This window comes from Daucus carota, chromosome 1, assembly GCF_001625215.2.
Source record: "Daucus carota subsp. sativus chromosome 1, DH1 v3.0, whole genome shotgun sequence".
Taxonomy (NCBI): Eukaryota; Viridiplantae; Streptophyta; class Magnoliopsida; order Apiales; family Apiaceae; genus Daucus; species Daucus carota.
In genome coordinates this window covers 14,664,704-14,689,695 of record NC_030381.2, presented here as the reverse complement: position 1 = coordinate 14,689,695, position 24,992 = coordinate 14,664,704, and the positions used below count along the sequence as shown (strand labels likewise).

The 24,992-nt window shown below is 34.1% G+C and overlaps 1 protein-coding gene across 1 annotated transcript; it reads left to right on the top strand.

Annotated features, from left to right (window-relative positions):
• The first annotated feature begins 5,887 nt into the window (after positions 1-5,887).
• Positions 5,888-9,978, top strand: LOC135152241 (uncharacterized). Its single transcript, XM_064092110.1, has 2 exons — positions 5,888-7,019; positions 9,953-9,978. The coding sequence occupies exons 1-2, from the start codon at positions 6,191-6,193 to the stop codon at positions 9,976-9,978; spliced, it is 855 nt and encodes a 284-aa protein (XP_063948180.1). The 5' UTR covers positions 5,888-6,190.
• The last annotated feature ends 15,014 nt before the right edge of the window (positions 9,979-24,992 follow it).

Sequence of the window (24,992 nt, the reverse complement as noted above, 5' to 3'; positions counted from 1 at the left end):
GTCAAGAATGAAAGTACAAGTTGATTCGAATTTCAAAAAACCAAAAAAGAATCTACAAGTTGTTCAATCTAGTCAATAATGAAGCTAAAAATTGTTTCCGTGCACAAACGAGTCAAGAATGAAACTACAAGTTGATTCCAATTTCAAACAACCGAAAATGAAGCTACAAGTAATTTTCAGTTTCAAACGAGTCTAGAATGAAGCTACAAGTTGTTTCCAACTTCAATCTAGTCAATAATAAAGCTACAAGTTGTTTTCAAGCTCAAACGGGTCAAGATTGAAACTACAAGTTGATTCCAATTTCAAACAACCGGAAATGAAGCTACAAGTTGTTTTCAACTTCAAACGAGTCTGGAATGAAGCTACAAGTTGTTTCCAACCTTAATCTAGTCAATCATAAAGCTACAAGTTGTTTTCAAGCTCAATCGAGTCAAAAATGAAACTACAAGTTAATTCCAATTTAAAACAACCGAAAATGAAGCTACAAGTAATTTTCAGTTTCAAACGAGTCTGGAATAAAGCTACAAGTTGTTTCCAACTTCAATCTAGTCAATAATAAGGCTACAAGTTGTTTTCAAGCTCAAACGAGTCAAGAATGAAACTACAAGTTGATTCCAATTTCAAACAACCAAAAATGAAACTACAAGTTGTTTTCAACTTCAAATGAGTCTGGAATTAAGCTGCAAGTTGTTTCCAACTTCAATCTAGTCAATAATGAAGCTCCAAGTGGTTTACAAGCTCAAACGATTCAAAAATAATACTACAATTTGATTCCAATTTCAAACAACCAAAAATGAATCTACAAGTTGTTTTCAATTTCAAACGAGTTTGGAATTAAACTACAACTTGTTTCCAATTTCAATCTGGTCAATAATGAAGCTACAAGATGTTTTCGGGCTCAACGAGTCAAGAATGAAAGTACAAGTTGATTCATATTTCAAACAACCAAAAATGAAGCTACAAGTTGTTTCCAACTTCAATCTAGTCAATAATGAAGCTAAAAATTGTTTCCGTGCACAAACGAGTCGAGAATGAAACTACAAGTTGATTTCAATTTCAAACAACCGAAAATGAAGCTAAAAGTAATTTTTAGTTTCAAACGAGTCTGGAATGAAGCTACAAGTTGTTTCCAACTTCAATCTAGTCAATAATAAAGCTACAAGTTGATTTCAAGCTCAAACGAATCAAGAATGAAACTACAAGTTGATTCCAATTTCAAACAACCAAAAATGAAACTATAAGTTGTTTTTAACTTCAAATGAGTCTGGAATAACCTGCAAGTTGTTTCCAACTTCAATCTAGTCAATAATGAAGCTCCAAGTGGTTTACAAGCTCAAACGAATCAAAAATAATACTACAATTTGATTCCAATTTCAAACAACCAAAAATGAAGCTATATGTTGTTTTCAATTTCAAACGTGTTTGGAATTAAACTACAACTTGTTTCCAACTTAAATCTAGTTAATAATGAAGCTAAAAGTTGTTTTCGGGCTCAAACGAGTCAAGAATGAAAGTACAAGTTGATTCGAATTTCAAAAAACCAAAAAAGAATCTACAAGTTGTTCAATCTAGTCAATAATGAAGCTAAAAATTGTTTCCGTGCACAAACGAGTCAAGAATGAAACTACAAGTTGATTCCAATTTCAAACAACCGAAAATGAAGCTACAAGTAATTTTCAGTTTCAAACGAGTCTAGAATGAAGCTACAAGTTGTTTCCAACTTCAATCTAGTCAATAATAAAGCTACAAGTTGTTTTCAAGCTCAAACGGGTCAAGATTGAAACTACAAGTTCATTCCAATTTCAAACAACCGGAAATGAAGCTACAAGTTGTTTTCAACTTCAAACGAGTCTGGAATGAAGCTACAAGTTGTTTCCAACCTTAATCTAGTCAATCATAAAGCTACAAGTTGTTTTCAAGCTCAATCGAGTCAAAAATGAAACTACAAGTTAATTCCAATTTAAAACAACCGAAAATGAAGCTACAAGTAATTTTCAGTTTCAAACGAGTCTGGAATGAAGCTACAAGTTGTTTCCAACTTCAATCTAGTCAACAATAAAGCTACAAGTTGTTTTCAAGCTCAAACGAGTCAAGAATGAAACAGTCCCAATGTCTCACGGGATATTGATCTCGAAAGAAAACAGTCCGAAATCATTGGATGATAAGGACCGTATGAGCAAAGTTCCATATGCTTCGGCAATTGGTTCCATAATGTATGCAATGATATGTACTCGTCCTGATGTCTCGTATGCCTTGAGCATGACGAGTAGATACCAGTCTAATCCAGGTGAAGGTCACTGGACGGCAGTCAAGAATATTCTTAAGTACCTAAAGAGGACTAAAGATCAATTCTTGGTATATGGAGGAGAAGAGAAACTAGAAAGGTTACACAGATGCTAGTTTCCAAACAGACAAAGATGATTCGATCTCTCAGTCTGGCTTTGTATTTTGTCTAAATGGAGGTGCTGTTAGTTGGAAAAGTTCAAAGCAAGAGACGGTTGCCGATTCTACAATGGAGGCTGAGTATATAGCTGCTTGTGAAGCAGCCAAGGAAGCTGTTTGGATCAGGAAATTTCTTACAGGACTTGATGTGGTTCCTTCAGTATCAGATCCGATAGATTTGTACTGTGACAATAATGGAGCCATTTCACAGGCTAAGGAACCCCGATCTCATTCCCGCACTAAGCATATACTCAGACGATACCACCTACTCCGAGAGATTAACACTCGAGGGGATATACATATATGTAAAGTGCATACAGATGATAACATTGCAGATCCACTGACCAAGGCTTTGTCGCAGCAGAAGCACGAAGGTCATACTAGTTCCATGGGTATTAGATACATCAGAGATTGGCTCTAGTACAAGTGGGAGATTGTTAGTATTGGTGTCCTAGAGACAATACTATTGTGTTCTATTGTAGACATTTATGGATTATGTTATATTGATTATGGAATAAATATTTATTGTGTCTTTATTTACTGCGTAATAAATTGAAAGCATAATAAATGTCCTTGGAATATTATATGTAATTCTATATCTCTAAGTACGTGACTTAGAAATGAGATTATGAGAATAATATCAATATTCCTAAATGTCCCTAGTCGAGTATCATTGTTAAGGGACAATAATGATGCATTAAGACTAGTATGTTTGTTGACTGATGATCACATCTCATTGATCATAGGTATAGTGATGCTAAAGTCAAGAACATAAGTGCATGTATCGACACATGGCACTGGAATGACCCACCGTGAGATTTTACATGTTAATAAGTGTCATTAGAAATTCTCACTGTGATAATGATGTAATGATCCTCTGACTTGATATCATTATATTTCTATATGAGAATTAATATACTTTGGTTGCACTAAAAGTTACCTTTGACCGGGTAATGATGAAATGTACATTGGGTATATTATGAATCGTATGAGAAATATGAATGATCTAGAAAGGATTTAACCCTCCTATTTTAGGAGTGATATTATTGGCCTCTTGATTGAGTGAGACTATAAAATGCATGGCCGTGCTCAAATATTGATTTGTTTAATAGTCTACTCATTGATCAAGGAAATTCGGATTAGACGATGAAGAGGATGACACAATACATGCCTTGAGTCTGATCTATAATATAAGGTTAAAGGGATTATATTACATTGTACATTATTCACAAAAGGTTTAATTGAATCACCAATTATTATTATTACTTGGGTAGCAATGATGTATTACTAGATGCCGCTCATTGTTTATAATTTTATTATTGGATATTAAAATTATTGCCAGCGTAATAATAACCTAAAGGGTCACACACTTTGAACGTTTAAAGGAGTTTTAATTTAAATTCTGAATTTAAATTAAATGATTAAGTTCGAAATAAATTATTTCATTGAGCCAGTCTTAATTAAGTAATTAGAATTTCGAATTTAATATTAAAACCAAAATCGGATTAGGTTTGGAGAAGCCCAAATCCGATTAGGGTTTGGCCCATCTATCTCTCTTCCCTATAAATACATAATGATGTATTGTTTTAGGGTTAAGTAACATAAAATTCGTTTTATTATAAAACCCTAGCAGCTCTACATCAAGAGAGGCTAGAGAGAGAGAGAGGGGCTGCATTCGGCTAGTACCGGCTCCGGTGATCTTTGGCGATCAGACGTTCGTGTGGACTGCTTAGAGACGCGATCCTTAGACGAGGGCTGCGTGGTGATTGCTTGTTCCGGACCTCCATCTTTCGCTAACGTAAAGCTTCAACAAGGTATTATTTCGTATCTCCATGATCAGCCGTTCTTTATAGATGGATCCTCGGGTTAGGGTTTCGGATTTTTTTTATTTTACGTCGATTATCCGCTGCGTTTGTTGCCCCGAATCCCAACAGTGGTATCAGAGCTACGTCTATAAGGGGCTGATTTGGTTACGTGTTTACAGTATTCGATGCATGTATGCATGTTTTATGAATCTGCCTTGATATGGTTTTGAGATATGTTGATTATAACATGCTATATTGATCATATATGATTCTGTTATGTTAAATATAGTGATATGATGATACTAGCATGATTATGATTTGCCATGACTGATTAGTATGCGATTTGTATGTTCTGCATATGATGTGTTGTTTATATAATGATATAAACTGTTCACAAGATGGTGTATGGACATGATCTGGTCACTGGGGAATGATCAGCATGTATATGATATATGCTTCTGAAACTGCATATGATGCAGTAGTGGCAGAAGGTAACAGATATGATCTGTTGTTCCGAAATTGATGATTTTTGTATAGCACTTGTATTCAGGAATCAAAAATTTCCGAGCTGCCTGGGGCTGCCGCCCCCGGACCCCGCCCGGTGGCTGCCGCCCCCGGACCCCCGCCCAGGGGCTGCCGCCCCCGGACCCCCGCTTTGTATGGTTATGTGTTCTTGTTTGTTTACTTGAGCATGGTGCTGGTTATGGCCTTAAGGACCCCTAGTTTAATGTTTTTGGTTTTGGTTGTATAAATACGACTTGCATGTCGTGATATTCATTCTTGTAATTTTAATCTCGAATGTAACTCGAGTTTTCTCATGTAAGTACATTAGAATAGGTTGTATTCAATTATTCATTGTAATGTACTTGAAGATTGAAGGATGATCCACAAGGAGGGGCAATCAAGGAGCATGAAGACTTGTAATAGTTATACATCTTCACCATAGATTGACCTAGATTCTTTCATTAGCTTGAAAGAATCATATAGGATAAAGGCCATAACCATGCACGTTTACATACTGCACTTTACATATATGATGCATGAGATGATGATATGTATGCGTAGTTATAGAGATGCATGCTTAATTAGATTAAGATGTATGTATTCGATACGACACCCATGCCATGCTTGTTTAAACAAGATAAAATCTGTAACGACTCAAGATTTTAAAAAGGAATACAACGATCATGAGATTCTCGTGTTTATGAAACACGGAATTAATTATGGATTTTCGATATTCAATGAGAGGAAGATTCCGTCGGATTTGGGGTTTTAAAGTATAGCCGTTGTGCCAACACCTCAGGTCGGGTTTTCAACCAATCAAAGAGTATTGATTTGAAATATTTGATTCAAGGAAAAATTGAGGATCTCTTTATGACAGGATCATGGTCGTTTTAATAAAATCCCTAATTAAAATATTAAGTTAATCAGATGCCTTCCAATGATTAATACTCGTCAAGATCTAGATTGAAAGAAGTAGGTTTGCCAAAGCAAAGTGCTTTAATCAATCATGGGAAGATGTGATAAGTAAATGTACTTAGTTATTGAATTATTGGGTCTAACTTAACTAAACCATCACAATAGGATTGTGGGTTTAGAGGCATGAAGTTTGGTGAGATTTATTACATAAATATGTGCAAAGGGTTGCTCCACCAAACTATCCAAGAGTTATATTTGATATAATTGACAAATGTTGTCTACCTAAATAGTCATGTTTTGAGAGTATTAGCCCACGCTAACTTAAAACATGGATGAAATATGGATCTTGGCTCACTAGAAAGATTTGCAGAAATGCTTTCCGAATTAATAGTTAGGGCTATTGATTTGAACAAAATAGTGGGAGATATATATTTTGAATATATATTTATAATCACTTGAACATAATTTAATAAACATCTGTAGACTAATTTATCTTATGCATTTGAAAATATTGTAGATATCCAATGGCAAATAATTCAAACAACTTCTCTGTACGATCAGTCCTTGAGAAGGACAAGCTGACAGGAACCAACTTCCTTGACTGGCAAAGGAATTTGAGGATTGTCCTCAAACAAGAGCGCAAGCTCTATGTCATAGATATTCCTCGCCCTACACCTCTCGCTGAAGGATCAACCCGTGCTCAGCATACTGCTTATCAGAAGCATATCGATGATGACACGGATGTTCAATGTCTCATGTTAGCGACCATGAGTGCTGAACTTCAGAAACAACATGAGAATATGGATTCTTATGATATGATTGAGCACCTTAAGCGTATGTTTGAGGGACAGGCTCGTCAGGAGAGGTTTGATACTTTCAAATCTTTGAATGCTTGTAAGCAGGGTGAACGTGATCCGGTAGGACCGCATGTTCTGAAGATGATAGGGTATATTGATTATCTTGAAAAATTGGGTGCCCCGATTGGTCCTGAGCACCAAATTGATCTGATCTTGCAATCTCTAAACAATAACTATTCTCAGTTTGTAATGAATTACAATATGAATGAGATAAACAAGAACCCCGCCGAATTGTTGGCAATGTTGAAAACTGCTGAAACCAACATTCAGAAGGCGTCCCCTACTCCCATATTGATGGTGAATAAGGGGAAGGCCAAAGGAAAGGGTAAATGGAAAGGCAAGAAGAAGATGGGATCTAATTCTAATGCCAATCCGAAACCTGGTCCAACTAAGGCCTTGAAGCCAAAAGGTGGTGTTCAGAAGGAGGGTGATTGTCACTATTGCAAGAAACCAGGTCATTGGAAGAGGAACTGTCATGCTTATTTGGAGGATCTGAAGAAGAAGAAGGCTGTTGCCGCTTCTGATTCAGGTATTTATGTTATAGAAGTCAATTTGTCTACTTCAACATCTTGGGTATTAGATACTGGATGTGGTTCTCACATTTGTATGAATGTGCAGGAGCTACAGGGAAGTAGGACGTTGGCAAAGGGAGAAGTCGACCTACGAGTTGGCAATGGAGCAAAAGTTGCTGCTATAGCTGTAGGGACTTATCATTTATCGTTGCCCACTGGGCTTATTTTAGAACTTGAGAATTGTTTTTACGTGCCTGCAATTTGCAGAAACATTATTTCAGTTTCTTGTTTGGACAAGAAAGGTTTTGCTTTTTCAATTCAGAACAATAGTTGTTCCTTTTCTTTGAATAATGTTACCTATGGGGTTGCACGTTTATTTAACGGTTTATATGTTCTTGACTTGGATACTCCCATCTATAATGTGAATAATAAACGACTTAAAACTGATGACTCAAATAAAACATACCTCTGGCACTGTCGTTTAGGCCATATAAATGAGAAGCGCATTTCCAAGTTACATAAGGATGGATACTTGGATAAGTTTGATTTTGAATCATACGAAGCATGCGAACCATGTCTCATTGGAAAAATGACTAAAGCACCTTTCACAGGACAAGGTGAGAGGGCCACTGAGAGATTGGAACTAATACATAGTGATGTATGTGGTCCAATGCGAACTATGGCAAGAGGTGGCTTTTACTACTTCATAACATTTACTGATGATTTCAGTAGATATGGATATGTGTATCTTATGAAGAATAAATCCGATTCTTTTGAAAAGTTCAAAGAGTACAAAGCTGAAGTAGAAAAGCAAACTACCAAAAGTATTAAGACTCTACGATCAGATCGTGGAGGTGAATACTTAAGCCAAGAATTTAAGAATTTCTTAAAAGAGTGTGGTATTGTATCACAACTTACTCCTCCTGGAACACCACAATGGAATGGAGTTTCCGAGAGGAGAAATCGTACCTTGTTGGACATGGTGCGATCAATGATGAGTCATGCAGATCTTCCAATTAGTTTTTGGGGCTATGCCCTAGAGACGGCTGCCTATACACTTAACCGAGTTCCTACTAAAACGGTCCAGAACACTCCATATGAGATATGGACTGAGAAACGTCATAGCATGTCATTTATGAAAATTTGGGGATGTGAGGCGTTTGTGAAACATCAAAATTCTGACAAGCTAGGACCTAAGTCTGATAAATGTAATTTTGTGGGATACCCAATTGAAACAAGAGGTTATTCATTCTATAATCCTTCTGAGAACAAAGTGTTTGTTGCTCGAACCGCTGTGTTCCTTGAAAGAGAGATGCTTTCTAAGAAAAACAGTGGGAGGATAATAGATCTCGATGAAGTTCGAGAACCACATGATAACATTGAACCAGAGCAGGAACCTGAGCAGGATGTACATCAAAATATTGAGAGTAATCCTGTTCCGGAAACACAGGTTGTTCGTAGATCTAGTAGGGTTCGCCATGAGCCAGAGAGATATTATGGTTTTCTCTTGACTCAAACTGGTGATGTGATGCTTATGGATAATGATGAGCCTCTAACCTACAAAGATGCTAAGAACACTCCAGATTCCAAGAGATGGCTTGATGCCACGAAATCTGAGATGGATTCCATGTATGAAAACCAAGTATGGACTTTGGTTGATTTACCCGAGGGAGTTAAACCTATTGAGTGTAAATGGGTTTTCAAAAAGAAAACCGACATGGATGGAAATGTTCAGACCTATAAGGCACGACTAGTTGCAAAAGGTTTTAGACAGATTCATGGTATTGACTATGATGAAACCTTCTCACCAGTTGCTATGGTCAAATCCATCAGGATTTTGCTTGCAATAGCTGCTTACTATGACTACGAAATCTGGCAGATGGATGTCAAAACCGCCTTCTTGAATGGAAGCCTAGAAGAGGATGTGTATATGACACAACCTGAAGGTTTTGTCGATCCGAGATTTCCCAAAATGGTTTGTAAGTTGCGACGATCTATATACGGATTGAAGCAAGCCTCAAGGAGATGGAATATTCGTTTTGATGAAACAGTCAAAGAGTTTGGCTTCATTCAAAATGAAGATGAGCCTTGTGTTTACAAGAAAGTGAGTGGGAGCCATGTGGCATTCCTAGTGCTATATGTGGATGACATATTACTAATGGGGAATGACATACCTTCTTTACAGGCTGTTAAGACTTGGTTGAGCAAAAATTTCTCGATGAAAGACTTGGGCGATGCGACCTATATATTAGGGATCAGGATCTATAGAGATAGATCAAGAAGACTAATCGGCCTAAGTCAGAGTACATACATTGATAAGGTATTGCATCGATTTGGGATGCAAGAGGCAAAAAGGGGATATGTCCCAATGTCTCACGGGATATTGATCTCGAAAGAAAACAGTCCGAAATCATTGGATGATAAGGACCGTATGAGCAAAGTTCCATATGCTTCGGCAATTGGTTCCATAATGTATGCAATGATATGTACTCGTCCTGATGTCTCGTATGCCTTGAGCATGACGAGTAGATACCAGTCTAATCCAGGTGAAGGTCACTGGACGGCAGTCAAGAATATTCTTAAGTACCTAAAGAGGACTAAAGATCAATTCTTGGTATATGGAGGAGAAGAGAAACTAGTTGTAAAAGGTTACACAGATGCTAGTTTCCAAACAGACAAAGATGATTCGATCTCTCAGTCTGGCTTTGTATTTTGTCTAAATGGAGGTGCTGTTAGTTGGAAAAGTTCAAAGCAAAAGACGGTTGCCGATTCTACAATGGAGGCTGAGTATATAGCTGCTTGTGAAGCAGCCAAGGAAGCTGTTTGGATCAGGAAATTTCTTACAGGACTTGATGTGGTTCCTTCAGTATCAGATCCGATAGATTTGTACTGTGACAATAATGGAGCCATTTCACAGGAACCCCGATCTCATTCCCGCACTAAGCATATACTCAGACGATACCACCTACTCCGAGAGATTAACACTCGAGGGGATATACATATATGTAAAGTGCATACAGATGATAACATTGCAGATCCACTGACCAAGGCTTTGTCGCAGCAGAAGCACGAAGGTCATACTAGTTCCATGGGTATTAGATACATCAGAGATTGGCTCTAGTACAAGTGGGAGATTGTTAATATTGGTGTCCTAGAGACAATACTATTGTGTTCTATTGTAGACATTTATGGATTATGTTATATTGATTATGGAATAAATATTTATTGTGTCTTTATTTACTGCGTAATAAATTGAAAGCATAATAAATGTCCTTGGAATATTATATGTAATTCTATATCTCTAAGTACGTGACTTAGAAATGAGATTATGAGAATAATATCAATATTCCTAAATGTCCCTAGTCGAGTATCATTGTTAAGGGACAATAATGATGCATTAAGACTAGTATGTTTGTTGACTGATGATCACATCTCATTGATCATAGGTATAGTGATGCTAAAGTCAAGAACATAAGTGCATGTATCGACACATGGCACTGGAATGACCCACCGTGAGATTTTACATGTTAATAAGTGTCATTAGAAATTCTCACTGTGATAATGATGTAATGATCCTCTGACTTGATATCATTATATTTCTATATGAGAATTAATATACTTTGGTTGCACTAAAAGTTACCTTTGACCGGGTAATGATGAAATGTACATTGGGTATATTATGAATCGTATGAGAAATATGAATGATCTAGAAAGGATTTAACCCTCCTATTTTAGGAGTGATATTATTGGCCTCTTGATTGAGTGAGACTATAAAATGCATGGCCGTGCTCAAATATTGATTTGTTTAATAGTCTACTCATTGATCAAGGAAATTCGGATTAGACGATGAAGAGGATGACACAATACATGCCTTGAGTCTGATCTATAATATAAGGTTAAAGGGATTATATTACATTGTACATTATTCACAAAAGGTTTAATTGAATCACCAATTATTATTATTACTTGGGTAGCAATGATGTATTACTAGATGCCGCTCATTGTTTATAATTTTATTATTGGATATTAAAATTATTGCCAGCGTAATAATAACCTAAAGGGTCACACACTTTGAACGTTTAAAGGAGTTTTAATTTAAATTCTGAATTTAAATTAAATGATTAAGTTCGAAATAAATTATTTCATTGAGCCAGTCTTAATTAAGTAATTAGAATTTCGAATTTAATATTAAAACCAAAATCGGATTAGGTTTGGAGAAGCCCAAATCCGATTAGGGTTTGGCCCATCTATCTCTCTTCCCTATAAATACATAATGATGTATTGTTTTAGGGTTAAGTAACATAAAATTCGTTTTATTATAAAACCCTAGCAGCTCTACATCAAGAGAGGCTAGAGAGAGAGAGAGGGGCTGCATTCGGCTAGTACCGGCTCCGGTGATCTTTGGCGATCAGACGTTCGTGTGGACTGCTTAGAGACGCGATCCTTAGACGAGGGCTGCGTGGTGATTGCTTGTTCCGGACCTCCATCTTTCGCTAACGTAAAGCTTCAACAAGGTATTATTTCGTATCTCCATGATCAGCCGTTCTTTATAGATGGATCCTCGGGTTAGGGTTTCGGATTTTTTTTATTTTACGTCGATTATCCGCTGCGTTTGTTGCCCCGAAACCCAACAGCTACAAGTAATTTTCAGTTTCAAACGAGTCTAGAATGAAGCTACAAGTTGTTTTCAACTTCAATCTAGTCAATAATAAAGCTACAAGTCGTTTTCAAGCTCAAACGGGTCAAGATTGAAACTACAAGTTGATTCCAATTTCAAACAACCGGAAATGAAGCTACAAGTTGTTTTCAACTTCAAACGAGTCTGGAATGAAGCTACAAGTTGTTTCCAACCTTAATCTAGTCAATCATAAAGCTACAAGTTGTTTTCAAGCTCAATCGAGTCAAAAATGAAACTACAAGTTAATTCCAATTTAAAACAACCAAAAATGAAGCTACAAGTAATTTTCAGTTTCAAACGAGTCTGGAATGAAGCTACAAGTTGTTTCCAACTTCAATCTAGTCAATAATAAAGCTACAAGTTGTTTTCAAGCTCAAACGAGTCAAGAATGAAACTACAAGTTGATTCCAATTTCAAACAACCAAAAATGAAACTACAAGTTGTTTTCAACTTCAAATGAGTCTGGAATTAAGCTGCAAGTTGTTTCCAACTTCAATCTAGTCAATAATGAAGCTCCAAGTGGTTTACAAGCTCAAACGATTCAAAAATAATACTACAATTTGATTCCAATTTCAAACAACCAAAAATGAATCTACAAGTTGTTTTCAATTTCAAACGAGTTTGGAATTAAACTACAACTTGTTTCCAACTTCAATCTGGTCAATAATGAAGCTACAAGATGTTTTCGGGCTCAACGAGTCAAGAATGAAAGTACAAGTTGATTCATATTTCAAACAACCAAAAATGAAGCTACAAGTTGTTTCCAACTTCAATCTAGTCAATAATGAAGCTAAAAATTGTTTCCGTGCACAAACGAGTCAAGAATGAAACTACAAGTTGATTTCAATTTCAAACAACCGAAAATGAAGCTAAAAGTAATTTTTAGTTTCAAACGAGTCTGGAATGAAGCTACAAGTTGTTTCCAGCTTCAATCTAGTCAATAATAAAGCTACAAGTTGATTTCAAGCTCAAACGAATCAAGAATGAAACTACAAGTTGATTCCAATTTCAAACAACCAAAAATGAAACTATAAGTTGTTTTTAACTTCAAATGAGTCTGGAATAACCTGCAAGTTGTTTCCAACTTCAATCTAGTCAATAATGAAGCTCCAAGTGGTTTACAAGCTCAAACGAATCAAAAATAATACTACAATTTGATTCCAATTTCAAACAACCAAAAATGAAGCTACATGTTGTTTTCAATTTCAAACGTGTTTGTAATTAAACTACAACTTGTTTCCAACTTCAATCTAGTCAATAATGAAGCTAAAAGTTGTTTTCGGGCTCAAACGAGTCAAGAATGAAAGTACAAGTTGATTCGAATTTCAAAAAACCAAAAAAGAATCTACAAGTTGTTCAATCTAGTCAATAATGAAGCTAAAAATTGTTTCCGTGCACAAACGAGTCAAGAATGAAACTACAAGTTGATTCCAATTTCAAACAACCGAAAATGAAGCTACAAGTAATTTTCAGTTTCAAACGAGTCTAGAATGAAGCTACAAGTTGTTTCCAACTTCAATCTAGTCAATAATAAAGCTACAAGTTGTTTTCAAGCTCAAACGGGTCAAGATTGAAACTACAAGTTGATTCCAATTTCAAACAACCGGAAATGAAGCTACAAGTTGTTTTCAACTTCAAACGAGTCTGGAATGAAGCTACAAGTTGTTTCCAACTTCAATCTAGTCAATAATAAAGCTACAAGTTGTTTTCAAGCTCAAACGAGTCAAGAATGAAACTACAAGTTGATTCCAATTTCAAACAACCAAAAATGAAACTACAAGTTGTTTTCAACTTCAAATGAGTCTGGAATTAAGCTGCAAGTTGTTTCCAACTTCAATCTAGTCAATAATGAAGCTCCAAGTGGTTTACAATCTCAAACGATTCAAAAATAATACTACAATTTGATTCCAATTTCAAACAACCAAAAATGAAGCTACATGTTGTTTTCAATTTCAAACGTGTTTGGAATTAAACTACAACTTGTTTCCAACTTCAATCTAGTCAATAATGAAGCTAAAAGTTGTTTTCGGGCTCAAACGAGTCAAGAATGAAAGTACAAGTTGATTCGAATTTCAAAAAACCAAAAAAGAATCTACAAGTTGTTCAATCTAGTCAATAGTGAAGCTAAAAATTGTTTCCGTGCACAAACGAGTCAAGAATGAAACTACAAGTTGATTCCAATTTCAAACAACCGAAAATGAAGCTACAAGTAATTTTCAGTTTCAAACGAGTCTAGAATGAAGCTACAAGTTGTTTCCAACTTCAATCTAGTCAATAATAAAGCTACAAGTCGTTTTCAAGCTCAAACGGGTCAAGATTGAAACTACAAGTTGATTCCAATTTCAAACAACCGGAAATGAAGCTACAAGTTGTTTTCAACTTCAATCGAGTCTGGAATGAAGCTACAAGTTGTTTCCAACCTTAATCTAGTCAATCATAAAGCTACAAGTTGTTTTCAAGCTCAATCGAGTCAAAAATGAAACTACAAGTTAATTCCAATTTAAAACAACCGAAAATGAAGCTACAAGTAATTTTCAGTTTCAAACGAGTCTGGAATGAAGCTACAAGTTGTTTCCAACTTCAATCTAGTCAATAATAAAGCTACAAGTTGTTTTCAAGCTCAAACGAGTGAAGAATGAAACTACAAGTTGATTCCAATTTCAAACAACCAAAAATGAAACTACAAGTTGTTTTCAACTTCAAATGAGTCTGGAATTAAGCTGCAAGTTGTTTCCAACTTCAATCTAGTCAATAATGAAGCTCCAAGTGGTTTACAAGCTCAAACGATTCAAAAATAATACTACAATTTGATTCCAATTTCAAACAACCAAAAATGAATCTACAAGTTGTTTTCAATTTCAAACGAGTTTGGAATTAAACTACAACTTGTTTCCAACTTCAATCTGGTCAATAATGAAGCTACAAGATGTTTTCGGGCTCAACGAGTCAAGAATGAAAGTACAAGTTGATTCATATTTCAAACAACCAAAAATGAAGCTACAAGTTGTTTCCAACTTCAATCTAGTCAATAATGAAGCTAAAAATTGTTTCCGTGCACAAACGAGTCAAGAATGAAACTACAAGTTGATTTCAATTTCAAACAACCGAAAATGAAGCTAAAAGTAATTTTTAGTTTCAAACGAGTCTGGAATGAAGCTACAAGTTGTTTCCAACTTCAATCTAGTCAATAATAAAGCTACAAGTTGATTTCAAGCTCAAACGAATCAAGAATGAAACTACAAGTTGATTCCAATTTCAAACAACCAAAAATGAAACTATAAGTTGTTTTTAACTTCAAATGAGTCTGGAATAACCTGCAAGTTGTTTCCAACTTCAATCTAGTCAATAATGAAGCTCCAAGTGGTTTACAAGCTCAAACGAATCAAAAATAATACTACAATTTGATTCCAATTTCAAACAACCAAAAATGAAGCTACATGTTGTTTTCAATGTCAAACGTGTTTGGAATTAAACTACAACTTGTTTCCAACTTCAATCTACTCAATAATGAAGCTAAAAGTTGTTTTCGGGCTCAAACGAGTCAAGAATGAAAGTACAAGTTGATTCGAATTTCAAAAAACCAAAAAAGAATCTACAAGTTGTTCAATCTAGTCAATAATGAAGCTAAAAATTGTTTCCGTGCACAAACGAGTCAAGAATGAAACTACAAGTTGATTCCAATTTCAAACAACCGAAAATGAAGCTACAAGTAATTTTCAGTTTCAAACGAGTCTAGAATGAAGCTACAAGTTGTTTCCAACTTCAATCTAGTCAATAATAAAGCTACAAGTTGTTTTCAAGCTCAAACGGGTCAAGATTGAAACTACAAGTTGATTCCAATTTCAAACAACCGGAAATGAAGCTACAAGTTGTTTTCAACTTCAAACGAGTCTGGAATGAAGCTACAAGTTGTTTCCAACCTTAATCTAGTCAATCATAAAGCTACAAGTTGTTTTCAAGCTCAATCGAGTCAAAAATAAAACTACAAGTTAATTCCAATTTAAAACAACCGAAAATAAAGCTACAAGTAATTTTCAGTTTCAAACGAGTCTGGAATGAAGCTACAAGTTGTTTCCAACTTCAATCTAGTCAATAATAAAGCTACAAGTTGTTTTCAAGCTCAAACGAGTCAAGAATGAAACTACAAGTTGATTCCAATTTCAAACAACCAAAAATGAAACTACAAGTTGTTTTCAACTTCAAATGAGTCTGGAATTAAGCTGCAAGTTGTTTCCAACTTCAATCTAGTCAATAATGAAGCTCCAAGTGGTTTACAATCTCAAACGATTCAAAAATAATACTACAATTTGATTCCAATTTCAAACAACCAAAAATGAATCTACAAGTTGTTTTCAATTTCAAACGAGTTTGGAATTAAACTACAACTTGTTTCCAACTTCAATCTGGTCAATAATGAAGCTACAAGATGTTTTCGGGCTCAACGAGTCAAGAATGAAAGTACAAGTTGATTCATATTTCAAACAACCAAAAATGAAGCTACAAGTTGTTTCCAACTTCAATCTAGTCAATAATGAAGCTAAAAATTGTTTCCGTGCACAAACGAGTCAAGAATGAAACTACAAGTTGATTTCAATTTCAAACAACCGAAAATGAAGCTAAAAGTAATTTTTAGTTTCAAACGAGTCTGGAATAAAGCTACAAGTTGTTTCCAACTTCAATCTAGTCAATAATAAAGCTACAAGTTGATTTCAAGCTCAAACGAATCAAGAATGAAACTACAAGTTGATTCCAATTTCAAACAACCAAAAATGAAACTATAAGTTGTTTTTAACTTCAAATGAGTCTGGAATAACCTGCAAGTTGTTTCCAACTTCAATCTAGTCAATAATGAAGCTCCAAGTGGTTTACAAGCTCAAACGAATCAAAAATAATACTACAATTTGATTCCAATTTCAAACAACCAAAAATGAAGCTACATGTTGTTTTCAATTTCAAACGTGTTTGGAATTAAACTACAACTTGTTTCCAACTTCAATCTAGTCAATAATGAAGCTAAAAGTTCTTTTCGGGCTCAAACGAGTCAAGAATGAAAGTACAAGTTGATTCGAATTTCAAAAAACCAAAAAGAATCTACAAGTTGTTCAATCTAGTCAATAATGAAGCTAAAAATTGTTTCCGTGCACAAACGAGTCAAGAATGAAACTACAAGTTGATTCCAATTTCAAACAACCGAAAATGAAGCTACAAGTAATTTTCAGTTTCAAACGAGTCTAGAATGAAGCTACAAGTTGTTTCCAACTTCAATCTAGTCAATAATAAAGCTACAAGTCGTTTTCAAGCTCAAACGGGTCAAGATTGAAACTACAAGTTGATTCCAATTTCAAACAACCGGAAATGAAGCTACAAGTTGTTTTCAACTTCAAACGAGTCTGGAATGAAGCTACAAGTTGTTTCCAACCTTAATCTAGTCAATCATAAAGCTACAAGTTGTTTTCAAGCTCAATCGAGTCAAAAATGAAACTACAAGTTAATTCCAATTTAAAACAACCGAAAATGAAGCTACAAGTAATTTTCAGTTTCAAACGAGTCTGGAATGAAGCTACAAGTTGTTTCCAACTTCAATCTAGTCAATAATAAAGCTACAAGTTGTTTTCAAGCTCAAACGAGTCAAGAATGAAACTACAAGTTGATTCCAATTTCAAACAACCAAAAATGAAACTATAAGTTGTTTTTAACTTCAAATGAGTCTGGAATAACCTGCAAGTTGTTTCCAACTTCAATCTAGTCAATAATGAAGCTCCAAGTGGTTTACAAGCTCAAACGATTCAAAAATAATACTACAATTTGATTCCAATTTCAAACAACCAAAAATGAATCTACAAGTTGTTTTCAATTTCAAACGAGTTTGGAATTAAACTACAACTTGTTTCCAACTTCAATCTGGTCAATAATGAAGCTACAACATGTTTTCGGGCTCAACGAGTCAAGAATGAAAGTACAAGTTGATTCATATTTCAAACAACCAAAAATGAAGCTACAAGTTGTTTCCAACTTCAATCTAGTCAATAATGAAGCTAAAAATTGTTTCCGTGCACAAACGAGTCAAGAATGAAACTACAAGTTGATTTCAATTTCAAACAACCGAAAATGAAGCTAAAAGTAATTTTTAGTTTCAAACAAGTCTGGAATGAAGCTACAAGTTGTTTCCAACTTCAATCTAGTCAATAATAAAGCTACAAGTTGATTTCAAGCTCAAACGAATCAAGAATGAAACTACAAGTTGATTCCAATTTCAAACAACCAAAAATGAAACTATAAGTTGTTTTTAACTTCAAATGAGTCTTGAATAACCTGCAAGTTGTTTCCAACTTCAATCTAGTCAATAATGAAGCTCCAAGTGGTTTACAAGCTCAAACGAATCAAAAATAATACTACAATTTGATTCCAATTTCAAACAACCAAAAATGAAGCTACATGTTGTTTTCAATTTCAAACGTGTTTGGAATTAAACTACAACTTGTTTCCAACTTCAATCTAGTCAATAATGAAGCTAAAAGTTGTTTTCGGGCTCAAACGAGTCAAGAATGAAAGTACAAGTTGATTCGAATTTCAAAAAACCAAAAAAGAATCTACAAGTTGTTCAATCTAGTCAATAATGAAGCTAAAAATTGTTTCCGTGCACAAACGAGTCAAGAATGAAACTACAAGTTGATTCCAATTTCAAACAACCGAAAATGAAGCTACAAGTAATTTTCAGTTTCAAACGAGTCTAGAATGAAGCTACAAGTTGTTTCCAACTTCAATCTAGTCAATAATAAAGCTACAAGTTGTTTTCAAGCTCAAACGGGTCAAGATTGAAACTACAAGTTGATTCCAATTTCAAACAACCGAAAATGAAGCTACAAGTTGTTTTCAACTTCAAACGAGTCTGGAATGAAGCTACAAGTTGTTTCTAACCTTAATCTAGTCAATCATAAAGCTACAAGTTGTTTTCAAGCTCAATCGAGTCAAAAATAAAACTACAAGTTAAATCCAATTTAAAACAACCGAAAATGAAGTTACAAGTAATTTTCAGTTTCAAACGAGTCTGGAATGAAGCTACAAGTTGTTTCCAACTTCAATCTAGTCAATAATAAAGCTACAAGTTGTTTTCAAGCTCAAACGAGTCAAGAATGAAACTACAAGTTGATTCCAATTTCAAACAACCAAAAATGAAACTACAAGTTGTTTTCAACTTCAAATGAGTCTGGAATTAAGCTGCAAGTTGTTTCCAACTTCAATCTAGTCAATAATGAAGCTCCAAGTGGTTTACAATCTCAAACGATTCAAAAATAATACTACAATTTGATTCCAATTTCAAACAACCAAAAATGAATCTACAAGTTGTTTTCAATTTCAAACGAGTTTGGAATTAAACTACAACTTGTTTCCAACTTCAATCTGGTCAATAATGAAGCTACAAGATGTTTTCGGGCTCAACGAGTCAAGAATGAAAGTACAAGTTGATTCATATTTCAAACAACCAAAAATGAAGCTACAAGTTGTTTCCAACTTCAATCTAGTCAATAATGAAGCTAAAAATTGTTTCCGTGCACAAACGAGTCAAGAATGAAACTACAAGTTGATTTCAATTTCAAACAACCGAAAATGAAGCTAAAAGTAATTTTTAGTTTCAAACGAGTCTGGAATGAAGCTACAAGTTGTTTCCAACTTCAATCTAGTCAATAATAAAGCTACAAGTTGATTTCAAGCTCAAACGAATCAAGAATGAAACTACAAGTTGATTCCAATTTCAAACAACCAAAAATGAAACTATAAGTTGTTTTTAACTTCAAATGAGTCTGGAATAACCTGCAAGTTGTTTCCAACTTCAATCTAGTCAATAATGAAGCTCCAAGTGGTTTACAAGCTCAAACGAATCAAAAATAATACTACAATTTGATTCCAATTTCAAACAACCAAAAATGAAGCTACATGTTGTTTTCAATTTCAAACGTGTTTGGAATTAAACTACAACTTGTTTCCAACTTCAATCTAGTCAATAATGAAGCTAAAAGTTCTTTTCGGGCTCAAACGAGTCAAGAATGAAAGTACAAGTTGATTCGAATTTCAAAAAACCAAAAAAGAATCTACAAGTTGTTCAATCTAGTCAATAATGAAGCTAAAAATTGTTTCCGTGCACAAACGAGTCAAGAATGAAACTACAAGTTGATTCCAATTTCAAACAACCGAAAATGAAGCTACAAGTAATTTTTAGTTTCAAACGAGTCTGGAATGAAGCTACAAGTTGTTTCCAACTTCAATCTAGTCAATAATAAAGCTACAAGTTGATTTCAAGCTCAAACGAATCAAGAATGAAACTACAAGTTGATTCCAATTTCAAACAACCAAAAATGAAACTATAAGTTGTTTTTAACTTCAAATGAGTCTGGAATAACCTGCAAGTTGTTTCCAACTTCAATCTAGTCAATAATGAAGCTCCAAGTGGTTTACAAGCTCAAACGAATCAAAAATAATACTACAATTTGATTCCAATTTCAAACAACCAAAAATGAAGCTACATGTTGTTTTCAATTTCAAACGTGTTTGGAATTAAACTACAACTTGTTTCCAACTTCAATCTAGTCAATAATGAAGCTAAAAGTTCTTTTCGGGCTCAAACGAGTCAAGAATGAAAGTACAAGTTGATTCGAATTTCAAAAAACCAAAAAAGAATCTACAAGTTGTTCAATCTAGTCAATAATGAAGCTAAAAATTGTTTCCGTGCACAAACGAGTCAAGAATGAAACTACAAGTTGATTCCAATTTCAAACAACCGAAAATGAAGCTACAAGTAATTTTCAGTTTCAAACGAGTCTAGAATGAAGCTACAAGTTGTTTCCAACTTCAATCTAGTCAATAATAAAGCTACAAGTTGTTTTCAAGCTCAAACGGGTCAAGATTGAAACTACAAGTTGATTCCAATTTCAAACAACCGAAAATGAAGCTACAAGTTGTTTTCAACTTCAAACGAGTCTGGAATGAAGCTACAAGTTGTTTCTAACCTTAATCTAGTCAATCATAAAGCTACAAGTTGTTTTCAAGCTCAATCGAGTCAAAAATAAAACTACAAGTTAAATCCAATTTAAAACAACCGAAAATGAAGTTACAAGTAATTTTCAGTTTCAAACGAGTCTGGAATGAAGCTACAAGTTGTTTCCAACTTCAATCTAGTCAATAATAAAGCTACAAGTTGTTTTCAAGCTCAAACGAGTCAAGAATGAAACTACAAGTTGATTCCAATTTCAAACAACCAAAAATGAAACTACAAGTTGTTTTCAACTTCAAATGAGTCTGGAATTAAGCTGCAAGTTGTTTCCAACTTCAATCTAGTCAATAATGAAGCTCCAAGTGGTTTACAATCTCAAACGATTCAAAAATAATACTACAATTTGATTCCAATTTCAAACAACCAAAAATGAATCTACAAGTTGTTTTCAATTTCAAACGAGTTTGGAATTAAACTACAACTTGTTTCCAACTTCAATCTGGTCAATAATGAAGCTACAAGATGTTTTCGGGCTCAACGAGTCAAGAATGAAAGTACAAGTTGATTCATATTTCAAACAACCAAAAATGAAGCTACAAGTTGTTTCCAACTTCAATCTAGTCAATAATGAAGCTAAAAATTGTTTCCGTGCACAAACGAGTCAAGAATGAAACTACAAGTTGATTTCAATTTCAAACAACCGAAAATGAAGCTAAAAGTAATTTTTAGTTTCAAACGAGTCTGGAATGAAGCTACAAGTTGTTTCCAACTTCAATCTAGTCAATAATAAAGCTACAAGTTGATTTCAAGCTCAAACGAATCAAGAATGAAACTACAAGTTGATTCCAATTTCAAACAACCAAAAATGAAACTATAAGTTGTTTTTAACTTCAAATGAGTCTGGAATAACCTGCAAGTTGTTTCCAACTTCAATCTAGTCAATAATGAAGCTCCAAGTGGTTTACAAGCTCAAACGAATCAAAAATAATACTACAATTTGATTCCAATTTCAAACAACCAAAAATGAAGCTACATGTTGTTTTCAATTTCAAACGTGTTTGGAATTAAACTACAACTTGTTTCCAACTTCAATCTAGTCAATAATGAAGCTAAAAGTTCTTTTCGGGCTCAAACGAGTCAAGAATGAAAGTACAAGTTGATTCGAATTTCAAAAAACCAAAAAAGAATCTACAAGTTGTTCAATCTAGTCAATAATGAAGCTAAAAATTGTTTCCGTGCACAAACGAGTCAAGAATGAAACTACAAGTTGATTCCAATTTCAAACAACCGAAAATGAAGCTACAAGTAATTTTCAGTTTCAAACGAGTCTAGAATGAAGCTACAAGTTGTTTCCAACTTCAATCTAGTCAATAATAAAGCTACAAGTTGTTTTCAAGCTCAAACGGGTCAAGATTGAAACTACAAGTTGATTCCAATTTCAAACAACCGAAAATGAAGCTACAAGTTGTTTTCAACTTCAAACGAGTCTGGAATGAAGCTACAAGTTGTTTCTAACCTTAATCTAGTCAATCATAAAGCTACAAGTTGTTTTCAAGCTCAATCGAGTCAAAAATAAAACTACAAGTTAAATCCAATTTAAAACAACCGAAAATGAAGTTACAAGTAATTTTCAGTTTCAAACGAGTCTGGAATGAAGCTACAAGTTGTTTCCAACTTCAATCTAGTCAATAATAAAGCTACAAGTTGTTTTCAAGCTCAAACGAGTCAAGAATGAAACTACAAGTTGATTCCAATTTCAAACAACCAAAAATGAAACTACAAGTTGTTTTCAACTTCAAATGAGTCTGGAATTAAGCTGCAAGTTGTTTCCAACTTCAATCTAGTCAATAATGAAGCTCCAAGTGGTTTACAATCTCAAACGATTCAAAAATAATACTACAATTTGATTCCAATTTCAAACAACCAAAAATGAATCTACAAGTTGTTTTCAATTTCAAACGAGTTTGGAATTAAACTACAACTTGTTTCCAACTTCAATCTGGTCAATAATGAAGCTACAAGATGTTTTCGGGCTCAACGAGTCAAGAATGAAAGTACAAGTTGATTCATATTTCAAACAACCAAAAATGAAGCTACAAGTTGTTTCCAACTTCAATCTAGTCAATAATGAAGCTAAAAATTGTTTCCGTGCACAAACGAGTCAAGAATGAAACTACAAGTTGATTTCAATTTCAAACAACCGAAAATGAAGCTAAAAGTAATTTTTAGTTTCAAACGAGTCTGGAATGAAGCTACAAGTTGTTTCCAACTTCAATCTAGTCAATAATAAAGCTACAAGTTGATTTCAAGCTCAAACGAATCAAGAATGAAACTACAAGTTGATTCCAATTTCAAACAACCAAAAATGAAACTATAAGTTGTTTTTAACTTCAAATGAGTCTGGAATAACCTGCAAGTTGTTTCCAACTTCAATCTAGTCAATAATGAAGCTCCAAGTGGTTTACAAGCTCAAACGAATCAAAAATAATACTACAATTTGATTCCAATTTCAAACAACCAAAAATGAAGCTACATGTTGTTTTCAATTTCAAACGTGTTTGGAATTAAACTACAACTTGTTTCCAACTTCAATCTAGTCAATAATGAAGCTAAAAGTTCTTTTCGGGCTCAAACGAGTCAAGAATGAAAGTACAAGTTGATTCGAATTTCAAAAAACCAAAAAAGAATCTACAAGTTGTTCAATCTAGTCAATAATGAAGCTAAAAATTGTTTCCGTGCACAAACGAGTCAAGAATGAAACTACAAGTTGATTCCAATTTCAAACAACCGAAAATGAAGCTACAAGTAATTTTCAGTTTCAAACGAGTCTAGAATGAAGCTACAAGTTGTTTCCAACTTCAATCTAGTCAATAATAAAGCTACAAGTCGTTTTCAAGCTCAAACGGGTCAAGATTGAAACTACAAGTTGATTCCAATTTCAAACAACCGGAAATGAAGCTACAAGTTGTTTTCAACTTCAAACGAGTCTGGAATGAAGCTACAAGTTGTTTCCAACCTTAATCTAGTCAATCATAAAGCTACAAGTTGTTTTCAAGCTCAATCGAGTCAAAAATGAAACTACAAGTTAATTCCAATTTAAAACAACCGAAAATGAAGCTACAAGTAATTTTCAGTTTCAAACGAGTCTGGAATGAAGCTACAAGTTGTTTCCAACTTCAATCTAGTCAATAATAAAGCTACAAGTTGTTTTCAAGCTCAAACGAGTCAAGAATGAAACTACAAGTTGATTCCAATTTCAAACAACCAAAAATGAAACTATAAGTTGTTTTTAACTTCAAATGAGTCTGGAATAACCTGCAAGTTGTTTCCAACTTCAATCTAGTCAATAATGAAGCTCCAAGTGGTTTACAAGCTCAAACGATTCAAAAATAATACTACAATTTGATTCCAATTTCAAACAACCAAAAATGAATCTACAAGTTGTTTTCAATTTCAAACGAGTTTGGAATTAAACTACAACTTGTTTCCAACTTCAATCTGGTCAATAATGAAGCTACAACATGTTTTCGGGCTCAACGAGTCAAGAATGAAAGTACAAGTTGATTCATATTTCAAACAACCAAAAATGAAGCTACAAGTTGTTTCCAACTTCAATCTAGTCAATAATGAAGCTAAAAATTGTTTCCGTGCACAAACGAGTCAAGAATGAAACTACAAGTTGATTTCAATTTCAAACAACCGAAAATGAAGCTAAAAGTAATTTTTAGTTTCAAACAAGTCTGGAATGAAGCTACAAGTTGTTTCCAACTTCAATCTAGTCAATAATAAAGCTACAAGTTGATTTCAAGCTCAAACGAATCAAGAATGAAACTACAAGTTGATTCCAATTTCAAACAACCAAAAATGAAACTATAAGTTGTTTTTAACTTCAAATGAGTCTTGAATAACCTGCAAGTTGTTTCCAACTTCAATCTAGTCAATAATGAAGCTCCAAGTGGTTTACAAGCTCAAACGAATCAAAAATAATACTACAATTTGATTCCAATTTCAAACAACCAAAAATGAAGCTACATGTTGTTTTCAATTTCAAACGTGTTTGGAATTAAACTACAACTTGTTTCCAACTTCAATCTAGTCAATAATGAAGCTAAAAGTTGTTTTCGGGCTCAAACGAGTCAAGAATGAAAGTACAAGTTGATTCGAATTTCAAAAAACCAAAAAAGAATCTACAAGTTGTTCAATCTAGTCAATAATGAAGCTAAAAATTGTTTCCGTGCACAAACGAGTCAAGAATGAAACTACAAGTTGATTCCAATTTCAAACAACCGA